Source organism: Emydura macquarii, unplaced genomic scaffold (assembly GCF_026122565.2).
Source record: "Emydura macquarii macquarii isolate MOO-44397 ecotype Brisbane River unplaced genomic scaffold, CSIRO-AGI_Emac_v2 contig_3348, whole genome shotgun sequence".
In the NCBI taxonomy this organism is placed as follows: Eukaryota; Metazoa; Chordata; order Testudines; family Chelidae; genus Emydura; species Emydura macquarii.
Genome location: NW_027133485.1, coordinates 3,367,964 through 3,383,909, shown reverse-complemented (window position 1 = coordinate 3,383,909; position 15,946 = coordinate 3,367,964). Strand labels below are relative to the sequence as shown.

Sequence of the window (15,946 nt, the reverse complement as noted above, 5' to 3'; positions counted from 1 at the left end):
TCTTTGTCCCAGTTATTCACCTATAGGAATATATTATTCTTCTCCTAAAATTTTCTAGAAATCTTTTTCTAAAGGCTTGTGCATCACTCATCAGAGCTATGGCAGTGGTAGAGCAGACATTTGAAGGATGAGCTTTTTAAGATTGCACTGTAACAACCAAAACATCTGCCAATCTGCTGACTTATGTTTTTAGGATTTGATCATGTCTGGTGCTCAGTACCTTCAATCTGCAAGGACTGCTGTGGGAATTGAGGGTTCTCATCATGTCACAGGATTTTGCGCTTAGTGAGAATTAGGCAGTCTAGCCTTAACTTTGGAAGATCAGAGGAGTTTGGGGGGATGGTTTGTTTTGGCCCCCTACTCTCCCGCAGATAAAGCAATCTAGTGCTCAGAATGGCTGAAAAGGGAAAAAGGAGAATGCAGGTGCTGTGCTACTTGCTAGGTAGTTATTCAGTGCAGCAAAAATGGAGGAAGTTGTCTTTGTATACACATAGGATGAGTCAGGTACCTCTTTGGGAGATAAGCTGAGCACAGCTCAGTCCCTACCCCAAAAGGTCCTGGAAACTGTTCCTTCAGTGTAACAGTGTGATGGTAGAGAAGAGCAGGAGCAGTAGACTATATATAGACTAAGGGAGGTTGGATAGGTCAAGAACCAGGGCTATCCTCCAACATGCAGGGGCTAAGCCATTACTAGGGTTTCCTTGGGAGTTTAGTGAAAAATTCTGTTCAGTATGCAGCAGTGATTTTTATTTTTTAAAGTAAACAATACTGGGATGCATAAGGAAAGGGATGGAAAAAATGTGTAGTATCATTGTATAAGTCAGATATATATCCACACTTGGAATACTTGGTTCATTTCTGGGCACCTTGGTGAAGGATAGATAGAGCAGAATAAATAGATGGCATTTAGAGATAGGTGGCGTTTGCTTGAGGCATGGAAAGACTTCCATGTGAAGAAATATTGGGACTTGTTCGAGAGAGAGCATGATAAAGTACACCAGCTAACGAAAGTATAGAGAAGGTCAGTTGGGCATTCTTATTGACCCTTTCTCATAATACAAGAATGGTGGGGGGGGGCACCCAAAGAAATTGAAAGCAACACATTTAAAACTGGTAACAGAATGTATAAACATGTGGAACTTACTTCCATGAGATAACATGGAGACATAGAGCTTAATAGGATTCAGAAATGGATTAGAAATGTATGTGAGTAGTGAGAAACATCCACAGTTACATTAGTTGGCGGGGAGGGGGGAACGGATATAAACCCTTGTGCTTTAGTGCATAATTGAACCACTGATTGATAGGGGAAGTTTTCCCCAGCCCCAATAGGCTGGTCATTCAGTTGGCCATTTTGAGGATCCTTGCACCTTCCTCTGCAGGTTTTGATGCTGGCCACCATCTGAAACTGGACAGGGGACTAGATGGAGTGATCCGGTATTCTAGTTCCTATGTTTGAAGCTCTGTAGTGGGCCTGGTTAGTAAAGGGCAGAGAAGCTCTTCGTCACATCTAAAATTGGTACCTCTGTTCCCAGTTCTTGCTTCTGCATTGACCAGTTATACTCCAGTATGTCTTTCCCAGGGCAATTACTCCTTGTTCCTGCCATGGTTGAAGGCTCCTCAAGTCTGCTAAGGGTCCCAAGAAAGGAACCTATCAAGAAGATTATTTAATTCTAAGGTGGACTGTGATATATTAAAAAAAAACTAGGGCCTTCAGTGATTGCCAGTAGAAATAAAACATTCATGTTTTCATGTATGCCTTGAACCTTGTAAAAAGAATAAATCCAAAAGGATCTAAAAACACCCAAGGCAAACATACATATCAACTCTCATTCTGACTGTTTCATAGAAGAAAGAGACAAAAAATCCAAAACAGGTTTTTCCTTGCAGTACAATATGATGGTTGAAAATGTGGTAAACACTTTAAAGAGCCATTCTAAACTGTGTGACTTGCAAATATTTTTCAATCTGTTCAGAAAAAGAACTTGTTGTTGTATGTTGGCACCTAAGATCCTATTGTGCTAGGTGCTGTACAAACACTTATTGTTTACAATCTAAGTTGAATGAAACAGTTAGTTTATTGAGGGGGCAAAACCTACAGGTGGCAATTCACAGGGTCTCCCAGCTTCTACAAAATGCCGAAGATTGTACGGTAAGTACTATGTCGAGGTGCCCAAGTTTGAGAGGTCCTCTGTAGGATAAATGTCTCTTTAACAGGGATTTCTTTTCAAAAGATGTCAGTGATGGAAAAACTGATGTGTTCTTGACATGCAACTTTCCAGCTTCAACATCCTCCAGGTAGACTCCATTATCTGTGTTCCTTGTCAGATTGGTCATGGCAAGGTTTTGAATTCCATAAAGGACACATCCTGCAAATCTGCCATAAAGCAAATATCTCTCTGGCCTCTTCTTCATCTCTAACACTTTATTGTTCTGAATCTCCATCCACCATGGAGCAGAAGGTATTAGGATTCTAACACTCCAGCCTCTAGTAACTACAGGATTTCAGCATACTGCCAGCAGATGTGGGTCCTGAAGAGGAGGAAGAATAGCTAGATTCTGAACACGTGTAAATTGGCTACCAAAGGTTGTGGTGGATCCTAAAAATTGGTTCCGAGAGATACTCAAGAGCTCTCAAATGAGCCCAAGAATCACTTAAGATCTTGATGCAACCTAAGAAGCAGAACAAGTTTGATCTAACTCCTCACCTCCACTGGAAACTTAAAATGTACCACCAGCAAGTTCTCTCTGGTATGTTCTTTGTCCTCATGAAGAAAAGTGAAGATAGTGCTACTGGACCTGAATCGAGAACTGAACCTTGGTCCTCTTGTAACTCCAGGAGACTTCAAATATGGATACATACCTGAACACCCTGGAGAAATGGCAGCAGGTGCCTGCTGAGATTCTGCTACCAGGGATACTTCCAGTACTGCATCCTTCTCTCTTGAGTTCTCAACATCTAGGCACCAGCACCAGGAAGAGTACCGGATTTATGTAGCCTGATTTTATTTTCACACTGATTTTACACTAATGTAATTCAATTGACTTCAGTGGAATTACTCCTGATTTACATTAGTGTAATTGAGAAGAGAATTACACCCATAGACCAGCATGAGATTTGCATCTCACCAGACACTGCCAAATTCATTGCGGCAGTAAGAAAGCTCAAGCCTTCTAGGAGCTACACATTACATACAAGGGATGTCATCTGTCTAATCTTACCTTGTGCTCCATATGAGGAATGCATAGATTACTCTAGCTTCGATGAGAAGTTTAATTTTTTTCTATTCTTAAAGTTGCTTTGCTAACCTCAATCTCCTCCATTCACAAAAACTTGGAATTTTCTTGGCACTCACAGAAACTTGGCTTTTTCATTGGAAGAGCAATACTGAATACTCCACAAAGGCACAGTGGTGCTCAGGACCTCACCAGAATTAATCTCCATAGATGCCAAATGAAGTTGAAGGAGCTCAGTCTGCCTTCATTCTGTCTTGTTATGGCTTGTTGTAGTTAAAAAAAAAATAAATCTGATGGCGACATGAGTCATCAAAAGATACTGTGTCATTCTGTTCTATGGATTGCCTGCGAAGATTAACAGTTCTGCAGTAATCTTGTAGAAGCCCTATCCATGTTGTAAATAAACTAGTTTGAATGTTCCATGGAATTTGAGATTATCCCTTTGCTATCAAACCCTGTTATTTCCTTAACAGGTATTAAACACTGAAGTATGGATGGGACCTTATGGAAAGATCACATAAAATTGGAGACATGGCAAAGAACAAAAGTTTCAGAACTTAAAAAAGCAGATATGACTTAAAAAGGAAGCGTTACCATTTCCACTGAAAGGAAAGATATGTCAGCAGAAGAAATAATAATAATTCTGTTGGACATTCTGGTTCTCCTTGGCACAAATTCTTGCTTTGAAAAGTATCAAAGGATGCTATCCATGTTAACATGTATCAGGGAATGTGTAATGAAAACATATGTTCAGCGCAGTATATTAAAAAAAAAAGCAGTTTCCCGTTCTGTGCCTTACAACATGCAACGTCAAAACTCTTATTAAATAAGGTGTTACTTTAAGTGTGTGTTATAGAAACGGGAAGAATCCCTGGCCAAATGGCTAGAGTAGCCTTTTTGGTTATGCAGTCCATAAGATCAATGGAGTTTTGATATGTTGATGTCTCTATATTCATAGTGCGCCGGTCACCATGGTATTTTGGTATGACAAAGGCTAATTTGGACAACATTAGGCCTTAGTTTCCCTGGGGTGGAATCCCTGATCTTTACTTGTTTTTTGTTGTTTTTTGTTTGAGGTTGGAAACTAAGTTTTCTTAAGTGAGGCAATATTAATTCTAAACCTTGATGCCTTGCTTTTCTGTACACTACTAAATCAGCTACAATAAATGTCACTTTGCAAGTTCTAGTGTAGTTATGTTGCAGTATAAAGTAATCCTAATTAACAACATCTTGTATTGACAATTTTGATGGTGGTGGGTTGTGATTTTTGTTGTAGGGTAAGTTACACCACAGTAACTAACAGTTGCCATGGATAATGATGTAATGCTTTCCTTCTTACAGTTTGAAGACAAATCTAATGCAGTTTTTGACATTACAGAGAAATGTAAGTGCTTCTTTAATTTATGTATGTATTTCTGAGTAAGCTAAAGTTTAATGTGTGCATATTCTTTGTTAAACCCAAACATGGTGGTTTTTGAAGACCTGGACTCTTTTTCCTTTTTCATAGGTGGTGATATTCTGGATGCAGAGATGTCTGAAGACACGGATCACAATTTAATACCTGCCCTTGAAAGCATTTCCTATGAAATGCAGAATCGAACAGGATCTGAAAATTCACTTCTGGATGAAGATGATTATTTTCTGAACTCTGGGGATCTTGCAGGGATTCCAGTTGTTGGGAGTGACAATGAGGATGATCAAAATTTTACTCCAAAAGACAGTCTCCCTTCTACGATTCACACTGGAGATAGCCTGGAGGATGGAAAGAGAGTTACAGAACACGAGTTGGACAGTGAAAAAGAATTACAAATACAAAATGCAATCCAAAAGGACATCACTTCATCATGTGATCAGGGCCCTATATTTAAACCCATTCGGAAGGATTTTAGCATAGCAAGAGATAATGGCAAAGAGACTTTTTCTACAAAAGAGAAAAACAGAGAAGGACCTTTCCAAGAACGTGAAAAACGTTTGGAAAAAATTCCTAAAGAGTTGGATTCCAGATTGAAAAGCAGTTTCCTTGATAAAGCAGGTAACAGTTTAAGCCATAGAAATAACCGCTCAGGCGAGGGGAAAAAGAGAACTAGATCTAGACCAGTTGTAGAGTTAGTTATGTTACCCATTATCTGGGAGAAGATAATGTGTCCACCTGAATGCAGGGAAAGCATTTTACATTGAGCCCTATAATATGACAAATGCATATTTAGGCTCTTCTGAAAATTCTAGCTTTTCAGCATTGAGTGATTGACTCACATAGGCTTCTTTGAATATCTCAACCTAAACCTTGTTATCATAGCTTTATTAAGTGAGCTCAGTGTCCCTGTAAGCTTTCTTACTGTGGTTTTGATCATGTTCTTCGCGGTCTCTTGTTCAGTAGCTCTTTATGCTTCCATTCTTCTCTTCCATGATTTTTGTCTTTAAAGGTTTATCAGTAGTGTACTGATGCCTCTGTGAAGTGCATGTTGTTAATGTGTGTGCCTTTCAAGGAATGTGCCTTTCATAGTGGCGTTGGGGGAAGGTTTACTAGAGCTACTCTTGTGCTTCCAAGAAGTCAGCTAGAGAGCAGCTTTGAGACCCACTCTCTACTGGGACAAGGAATTTGCTGCTTGGACCCTCTCTTCAGCCAGTATGGAGAGGGCCAAAGGGATGCCTGGGGAGCCTCTTCTCAGTCGGGGGAACCTGAAAGTGGCCTGATGGTCCTGCTACTCATGCACATATTTCAGACTTCCCAGGCTCTGGAAGCCTCAGTATAATGTGGGATGCAAAGCTTGAGAGTAACAAGGCAAACTGAATTGATACATGATCTAGTCATGTTCAGTAATCTCGGAGGATGGGGAGAGAGGAGATTGTGAGACTGGCCCTGGAACAAGAGGTTTCTGATTGCTGCCTTTTAGCATTCTGTACAACTTACAACATAGGTATTTACTGCTGTGCATACCCAGTCCTGCATTTTCAAATGTTTGTAACTCTACTAGTATTTTAAAATCAATGTCTTACAATCTCAGCATATGTTTGAGGATAAAGGGAACAGTAAAAGGGCAATTTTTTAAAGTGGATGGGATTTTTTTTCCCAAACCACCTCACCGTTAGGTAGAGACTAAGCACAAAATATTTCTGCCCCAATATTTTAGAAAATTATGATGAACTTAAAGCTGAAACTGTCAGAAACTGTTTTTGCGACCTTGAATACAGTGGCCACTAACCGTGACAACTATAATAAATGTTCACAAATTTGCTAGATTTATGTAACAAGTGCATTATTTTAAAATATTTTAAGAAGAGCATGCTCTGAATAAATCTCCTCTCCAATGTATTAAGTTTCTAGTATCTATGGAGTGAGGGGGAGGCAGAGGGGCAGAAAAGCAAGAAATAGATGTCTTTTTTGCTTCCTTGTTTTGAAAAATCAATAGCCAGATATAAAGGTAAATGCAGAAACATGGCAGGATCCTCAGAGTTCATTTGAATGCAGATAACCCACAGGGAGGGGTATCTGTTTCAGAATTTTATAACCATTTCACTGATGTGGGGAAATTAATTATCTAATGGATTAACAAAAATGTTAATTCTGTTTGAGCATTATATTTTTGACCTGCTTTGGGAAGGAAGAGAAGGAGAAATTTGATTATAATACATTGGAGGTACTCAGGTAACATTGATTATTATATATTGGTGATGGACATCAATATAAGATCCAAGACAGATTCGAAGCAGTTTTCTTTAAGAACTGTATTCACTTTTATTTATATGTTTTCCCCAGTTACTAATCAAGTAGAAGAAACGTTACGGACACAGTTAGCACCACAGATTCCGGAAACTAACTTCAGGGTAAGTTACAGATCACTCTTTTTTTGGTATAGAAAATGTGTTTGTTTTAGGTATTTCAAAATAACTGTTTTATGTGTGGGAGTGTAACTTTGAAATTGAATTTTGAAAAAATATCTGCCGTTTTGTCTCCGTATATATTTTTACTACTTTAAAAGATCAAATGCAGATTATTTTAATTTTGGCCACCCTTTTTGAATGGGGGTATCCCTTGGTGGTAAAGTTGTTCTACATCATTGAGAGACCAACCACTAGACAAGTGGTTGCTTTTTGGTGAGCTCTTCGGTGGGAGAAACTACTTAATAATTGAAATTTTGACCATACTGAAGTCCATGGGAATTTTACCATTGACTTCAGTGGGGCCATGATTTTGTGCTATATTTGTAGAGTCTACCATTTTTAAGTGGCTGTTGCTTTGTTAAAAGAGCAAAGCATCTGAAGAGGGAAGGGAAATAGTTACAGACATATAGGAAATGATCATCTAATCATTGGATATTTTGTAATTCTTTTTCATATTATTGTGCTTCAGGAGTCTAGCTACCTGTTTGCTAGTAAGGAATCCATTAGTCAGGAGCTGGGGAATTCCTTTGCACCAAATATTAGAATTAAGGAAGAGCCTTTGGATGATGAATATGATAAAGCTATGGCACCACAGGGACTGTTAGACAAAATTAAAGATGAACCTGATAACTCTGAGGTAAGTCTGCCATTACTTTTCATATTCTGGTTTCCTACATCCAGTCCCATAAACTGGATATGGATTAAATCTTGCACTTGGTTACTGATTTGAAGCTTAATCCTGGCTTAATCCATGGCTTAATCCATGTCTGGCCCAGATCAGCTGACTCGGGCTCATGGGACATACGCTCTAGGACTGAAAAATCACGGTGTAGACAGTTGGGCTGGAATCCAAGCTCTGGAACCCGCTTACATGGACCCTACACGGTGATTTTTTTTCAGCCCCAGAGCCTGACCCCCATTAGCCCAAGTCAGCTGCTTTGGTCCAGCTGTGGCCATTCCACGGGTGTTTTATCCCTGTGTAGCCATACCCATAGAGGCCTTGATTCACAAAAGCAATTAACCACATGTATAGTTCCCATTGACTCCAGTTATAGGAACACCTAAGTGTGTGCTTAAATGCTTTCTTGAATTCTTGAGCTTTATAGAAATTTTTGTGACCATACAGAAAAAGCTATAATGATTCTAAGGTTGAGAACTATTGGTCTAATGCAGAGATGCCCAGCTGACAGCCTGGGGGCTGTATGCGGCCCACCAAAGCATTTCCTAAGGCCCACACCCTGCTTCAACACAGTATAGTAACGGCCAGTTCATTAACGTTCTGTCGTCTTGTTTGCATCATTTTAGTTTATACAAGTGTGAAAATAGACAATACTGTGTATAGAGACAATCAATCTAAATACATACAAAACAAGATGAACTTAAAATATAAATCACTACAGGTGGCTTTAAATCTGTTTAAAATATGTAGAATCTCTTTGGCTCACACAAAGTTGTGCTTAGGTTTGTGCAGCCCTTCTGTTTAATAAGGTTGGGCACGTGTAAATATATTGTGTGTTTTGAAAATTGTGTAAACTTTTATATAGTTCCAGGAAACAATTTTTTGAACTTTAGAATCTGCATATAGAATATGCCTTGCTTCTGGGTGGTGGCTGCTGCTTGGTTTAAATGTCTGGAGAAAGCAAGCAGGGGAGCATGGTTTTAATAGAAAACAGGAACACCTTGTTCTAGTTCTGACACCTACTCCCTTTATGGCTATGGGAAAGTCACTTAATCTCTGTTTTCTCATATGTAAATAGAGGATTATGCTTGCCGACCTTACAAGACAAAAATAAGAACAATAAGTTGCAATGTGCTTTGTAGATGAAAAGCTCTATATAATTGCTAATTATTTGTGTAGAAGCAAGGATTTGTTTTAAGGCTTGGCCATCAAAGTATCTTGAAAACATAACTGAGGAAGGGAACATGTAATTCTTGCTATGAAATCTCCACACACCACTTACACAATTTGCATACACCACTGTGAGCTTTGTGAAAGCAGTGCAAACATGCATGATTTTCATGTGCAACTTGTGCTACAATGTCTGGTAACTCTGGCCCTTGATTTTTGACATCGAAGTTTATGAAGAGTCTTTATTTTTCGGTTTCTTGGACCTTGTACTCAGTGGCACAATATGAAGGAAGTGATGTTATTTAATTTGTTTTAATGTCATTTTGTTAGGTTTGTTTACTTGTTCGTCTTTTCCCTTTGTTTCAGGAGTATGGCCAGCCGCCAAAAACTCAGGAAGGAGAGCTGAAGATCAGTGCTGTATTTTCAGTCAGTGGCAGTCCTCTCGGTAAGGAATAGGAAAGACCAAATTTAATTAAATCTTCCACATGTTTCTACTTCAAGAAAATGACCCTATGGGTTAGCACGTTTTTCATTTGCTATCTAACTACAGCAGAAATGAAGTCTGGTTCAGCTTATAGACACTCTGGACACTCTTCAGTTGGAGACCTACAAATCGCTTGTATTTCAGAACCCAAGAGAGAATTAAATCTGAAAGGGTTGTAAAAGTACGTATTTAATATTAACAATGGGTGAAATTTGCTCCTGTGCAGAAGGCCAGCACAAGGCATATGCATATATATATGTATATGTGTGTGAGTGTGTGTGTATATATATGCCCAAAGCTTCTGCACCACTGAAGTCCCAGTTAATCTCTCAAATGCAGAGGCTGGCCCTCTGCACAGGGCGAATTTCACCCAGTGCATATTAGCTGTTAACATATATTTCCTCTTGTTTTTATAGCCCCACAGTTAACATCAGGTTTCCAGCCTGCTGTGGCATCCTCTGGCATGAGTAAAATGCTGCCTTCAGTTCCAACCACAGCCATTCGGGTTTCCTGTTCTGGCTGTAAAAAAATCCTCCAGAAGGGGCAAACGGCATACCAGAGGAAAGGCTCTACTCAGCTCTTCTGCTCCACACTGTGCCTCACTGGATACACTGTTCCTGCTTCTCGTCCACCAGCTTCTACCAAGAAGATATGCTCAAGCTGCTCAAAGTAAAGCAGTGTTCTAGCTTGTTCTAGTAATAACTAAAATTCAAATGAATAACAAAAGGCTTTGTTTGTGAAGAAGAGTCAGCTTGTTAGGGATTGTTATTTTACATCATCCCCCCCAGTGCCCACTTCTACCACCAGTCTTGCCCTTCAGAAATATGTTCCATTCTCTGCCTCTTCTGATTGGGCTGTCTGCAGATAGTAGTGTGAGCTTGGTTTTCTGTCACTGCAAATGGGTTGTTGTATGCAAATACATATGTTTTTAAAATGCTAACCCTGAAATGCACACCTTTTTTTTCAGTTAAGATCAACTGGAAATAAAAGTTTGCTGCTCAAAAGATACTGGGTTCCCTTACCGATTCTTAAAATAATCATATGCAAAATTAGGCTTAGTCTTAGATTTAAATATATTTTGAGGATATGTTTAACAGATGCTATTCATTTTAAAACAATTAAATTAATAAAGCCAATGTAATAAAATAAAGTTTTAGTAGTTGAATGTAATTGATAGATTATATTTCATGAGATTCCCTACAAATTCTAGCTCACCAAACTACTTATAAAATTAGCAGTAGGGGTAGTTTCTCCACTTTGCAAGATTAGGTTTGTCCATTAAATTTTTGACCAAGGAAATCATCTGAGAGCACACTATTGGCACTTTATTATGTGATATCTAACCTTTGTTGAGCTGAAAAGATTAAATTATTGAGTATGAAATAACTTTCTGGTTTAGGGGGTTATCAGGACCTAAATCAGATGCTCACAACTGCTGTTAGGTATGGAAAAAGAAACTTTGCCCTTTATAGACATAATTGAAAAACTTGTTCTGAATAAGAAAGTAGCATTCTATTTTACGTTCCTATTCCAAATTTGAACCAGGATTTGTCGTCTTCTGTTCCAGAAGCAGTTTTAATTCCTGTAAACCATATCTTCTTTTGTGTCTTTATCTCCACACTAAACCAACATAAACTTTGGGTGTAGCTGTTCAAGCTGCCATCAATATCAAATATATGCCATCATTTGAGGCAAATGAATAGCCTCTGAGCTATAAGTGTGCAGGATCTGATTATCAAGAATTATTCAGATGTGGTATTTTTAGTTATGAAAGTCACTTTGCAAAGTGAATGCCACTTTGTTTATTTATCACTGAGACTTCCTCAACAACAGATTTGTTACCTTCAGATTTACAAGATCAGCTCAGTTTAAACATAAAACTGCAATTTGTTATTTTTGTTTGTTTAATGCATCACTGTGAAAAATCCCATAACACTGTTCAGCTGTCTCCAGTTCATATTTGTGCAGAGAAGTAGTTCTCATCTGCTATAAGTGCAGTGTTATTTTAAACTTGATAGTTACTGTCAAAAGCGTTCCATCAAGAGCACTGGCGTGGAAGATTTGCTCTTTAATAAAAATTTTAAAACATTTTAGCCAAAAGAGTTGCAATAATTAAGATGGAAGTGCAGGAAATGAGAGGAAAAACTAACTTGTCTCTGTCAATTTCAACAATTAAGAATCAGAGTAGCAGAAAAGGCGAAAAGAGGAAGGTTTGGAACAGCACTGGTCAAGCCATCTTGGGATGGGCTTCACAGTGATCAGGAGTTGTATTTTTTTGTTGTTGGTTTCCCCTCTGATCAGTATTTTCCTTGTTAAAGGAACTCTTCTGAATTTAATGTTTGTATCCTGTTTTCTGAAGTTTTTGACAAATATTTCTCTTGCAGAATCTACATCATCTTATTTTCCATACTACATTTAAAAGCAAAGTTACTTAGAGAGACATCTAAGCACACCAGATTTTCTACGTTAATGTGTAAAGCAGTCACAACAGCAAAAACATAACACACACACACACACACTCCCCCCCCCCCCGAGAGTAAGATTTTTAAACTAAGACGTTTGTCTCAGTGTATTCTGCTGGGCTTATAGTTGAGGAAGGCTGCTGTATTGAAATAAAGCCCATGGGAGTGAGAGATTGTCATGCTCTCTTATTACTGCACTTTTACTATTCCAGAGAATGTCTTTGGTCTGCCATGGGCAATGGGTCTGGCAAGCTGATACGAAACTGAAGTTTATTCTTTTTTTTTTTTTTAAATAGAGACATTCTAAATCCAAAGGATGTGATCACTGCACAGTTTGACAATACAAACTCCAGCAAGGATTTCTGCAGCCAGTCATGTCTTTCTACATATGAATTGAAAAGGAAACCTGTTGTTACTATTCATACTAACAGCATTTCAACCAAGTGCAGCATGTGCCAGAAGAATGCAGTGGTAATTTATATGTAGCTTCTACCTTTTAGTTTGAATTTCCTGCGGGTCAGAGCAGTTTAACATCTCAGACACCTACTATTGTACTTTTTGTTCTTTTAGATTAGACACGAAGTGAATTATCAGAATGTTGTACACAAACTCTGCAGTGATGCCTGCTTCTCGAAGTTCCGTTCTGCTAATAACTTGACTATGAACTGCTGTGAGAACTGTGGGGGCTACTGCTATAGTGGCTCTGGCCAATGCCATGTGCTTCAAATAGAGGGACAGTCAAAGAAGTTCTGCAGTTCAACGTGTGTTACTGGATACAAACAGGTACTTAACTTCATACTTCTGAAACTTCATGTGTGCCACTGATTGAGAAGTGTGGACTTGAGAATAGACCATTTAAGACAGGGTTAGTGAATAGGCGGACCGTAGGCCGAAACTTGATGCTTTTGAATGGACTGTGAAATCTTTATTTACTTATTGTCATTATTGTTATTTTTTTATTATTATTTTCTCTGGAATTTGGACCTTGACAAAAAACAATTGACTACCCCGATTTAAGGAATAGACCTGGTCTATTAATAGATGGCTTCAGTTCTTATTAACTCTTCCCTGAATCTCTCTCTGCCCTCTGGTTTCTTAAGCTTAACTCAAACATGTCACTTTGTCTCCATACCTTTTTTTCATGCCACTTTGTATGCCTTGAATGGCATACCAGCATATGCTAAGCTCCCTCTAACTCCACCTCTGATAAACTAGAAATAGACCTGAACCAAAGTCTCCTGTCCGGACACCACCAACTTTGGAGACATTCAAATTGACATCCAAACTATATCTCAAGCGTGTCTCTAAGAAAACCCTATGTTGAACATTCAAGCTGTAATGACCTTCCCTTCTTCTGTTGTCTTTATGTTATAAATCCTTAAGTATAGGGACCTTGGACAACTACCTACCACTGTATGGTATAGCACTGTATAGAAGATAAATAATAAGGCCCTGATATTTTAGATGTAACCTCCATTTTTACATTGTCCATTCAGGTATCACCATTAAGATGTCAAGATACTTGACACTGCCTACAAATCAGGTACTTGGCAGATTAAATGATGGCATTTGTATCTGCAGTTAATTGATCTGCAGATGTAAAAATGTACCTTCAGAAACAGTGGCCATTGCTGAAAATTGTAGCCTGAACCTGGATCAAAGAGCAAGGAACAGATTTTAGATGGAAAGGAATGGGGGAAAGAGAGATAAAATGTCTCTATGTAGTAGAAATCTAGGAAAGAATAATTTTAAACTTAAGTTTTATATTGTATATCATTGGAGAAATCCATTTTTACTGCATAAATGAGTTATGAACGTGTATCACAAACATTTTTATATGACGAGTTGAGGGGCCTTATTTCCGCTCTTCCCAGCCCCGCTTGATTCACTAACCTTTCTGATCCCTTTACCTTTTAAAAAAAAAAAAAAATAATAATAATAATAGCGAGCGAATTGTTGCTTTCCAATGTGAATAGTGAATGTTCTATAGCTCTGCAGCTAAAAGCCATTAGCTGGATGAAATAATGGTTGCAGTATCACTGATATGTATTTTGTTTATTCATCCCCAGTGAAAAATCTTCTTTAATCTGGAGTTAAGTTTGTAGAGTATATATCAATAATTGAAGGATACAAAATTACAAGAATGTTTTTATCCCCAAAAATGAATGTGACTCCAAAAAATTAGAGTTAAGGCTAAACTTAAGAAATTAAACACTTTAAAGAAATGTATAGTCAAGGCACCCAAACAACTGTAACTGTGTTCTGTACTTATATCAGCCTCCAGCCTTCCTTTCTTTATTTTTTTCTTTCTTAGGTTCTGTTCCTGCAAACAATGCAAATAATTCTAACACACCCTTCCCTCAAGGGCTTTAAGAAATTCACTGTATGGCTCAGTATATTTTACATTTTGGCCACTTGCATCCTCTCTTTTTTTATTTTTTCATGGTTTTTTTTTTCTCTCTCTCTCTTTAGAAGAAATTTTTAAGACACTGTAGTTATACAGCTTGTACAATTGCAGATCAGTAGTGGGACTTAAATGTCCCACCACGCCCTCACATCTCTTGCAATCCCACATCCTCACTCTCCTTTTCTGGTCCCTCAACTCCAGAAAACTGTTGTGGAGCCAGTTGGGTGAAGAGGAATGTGGGAGGGGCCAATGGTAGGGTCATCCATATCTCCCTATCCATTCATCTTTACCTCTGATGTTACAGTGGTGCCTCTTGAAGACATGAGCTGTTGATTTATCATTAAAACAAAAATGTTATGACAAATAGCATCTAAAAAATGTAATTATTTTAAGAAAAATTTCCTTAGGCAGTAGATCGCGTAAGCATGCAGTTTTGTCACTTGAAGAGCCTGTAGTTCCCTTATTCAGATTACTTGAGTCAAAAAAGGGGATGAATTTCACAACGATGATTTTTTGGTAGTGTTTATTCTGGAAAAGTAGGAGCATTTCATCCCGGAAATGACTTACAAAATTAAATTGTTTTCTGAAGAGCTGTTTCTAAATTTGTCCCAACCAAATTAATTAAACAGTAAAAAAAAAAAAGGGGGATTTTAGTTCTGCTTGTGCAAATCTCAGCATAACCTTAACTACGGCACCATCAAAATATTTACAAAGCTTATAAAAAAGAAAATGAAAAGTTAATACATCTTTTATTGCATTTATGACTTATGCCCAATATATACTAATCTCAACTGATAAACCAACTGCTTGCCTGTTCTATTTTAAATCCTTAAATTGTATCTAGTCTATCTTGCCCTTGTATCCTTCCACAAAATTCTGATATTACCTGATTACAGAACAACATGCATTTTTAAGGATAGGAGATAGGAGTTGACTCTCTTCTCAGCTCTGCCACTGACTCTGTGTCCCTAGGCAAGTAACTTCACCTGTCTCTGTCTTTCCATCTGCAGAAATGGCGATGTTGCGTACCTACCTCACTAGTGTATTGAAAGTTAATGTTAGCTACTAGAGGCATGGATTGTTTGTGTTGCAGCAGTAGCTAGAGGCCTCAGACCCATTATGCTAGGCACTATTTAAACACCTAAAAAGATGGGCTTACAATCTAGATATAAAGACGAGGAGTACAAACAAACATGAGGGAGCATAAGGTTACAGTGAAGGCATATATTATAAGTAATAAACACTGCAATAACTTCGTAAGAAATCAAACTTCACCTATACTGACTGGCTCTCATATTTTATGCATGTTTTATGTGCCAGAGTGGTTAATTTGCAGGTCTGATGCAAATTTTAAGCTCCAAACGACTGACCTATTTTTTTCTTTCCACAGAAGTCAGCAAAAATTACACCCTGTGCACTGTGCAAGTCTTTGAGATCTTCAGCTGAGATGATAGAGAGCACAAATAATTTAGGAAAGACCGAACTCTTTTGCTCTGTTAACTGCTTGTCAGCTTACAGAGTTAAAATGGTTACATCTGCAGGTAACTTTGTTCCTTTTTTGTTTGTTTGTTTGTTTTACATCTATAGTTCTATCTAGTTTAATCAAACTTAGTTCATCTTGGAAA

General features: G+C 38.1%; 1 protein-coding gene across 2 annotated transcripts in view; it reads left to right on the top strand.

Annotated features, from left to right (window-relative positions):
• Positions 1–15,946, top strand: part of LOC137143902 (zinc finger MYM-type protein 4) — a 49,839-nt gene that overhangs the window by 11,965 nt on the left and 21,928 nt on the right. For both annotated transcript variants that reach the window (XM_067533949.1, XM_067533950.1), the window contains exons 2-10: positions 4,579–4,621; positions 4,745–5,269; positions 6,995–7,062; positions 7,589–7,756; positions 9,335–9,413; positions 9,869–10,121; positions 12,211–12,385; positions 12,485–12,697; positions 15,712–15,862. In XM_067533949.1, the coding sequence (XP_067390050.1) occupies positions 4,579–4,621; positions 4,745–5,269; positions 6,995–7,062; positions 7,589–7,756; positions 9,335–9,413; positions 9,869–10,121; positions 12,211–12,385; positions 12,485–12,697; positions 15,712–15,862 (1,675 nt within the window). The remainder of the gene's footprint in view (positions 1–4,578; positions 4,622–4,744; positions 5,270–6,994; positions 7,063–7,588; positions 7,757–9,334; positions 9,414–9,868; positions 10,122–12,210; positions 12,386–12,484; positions 12,698–15,711; positions 15,863–15,946) is intronic.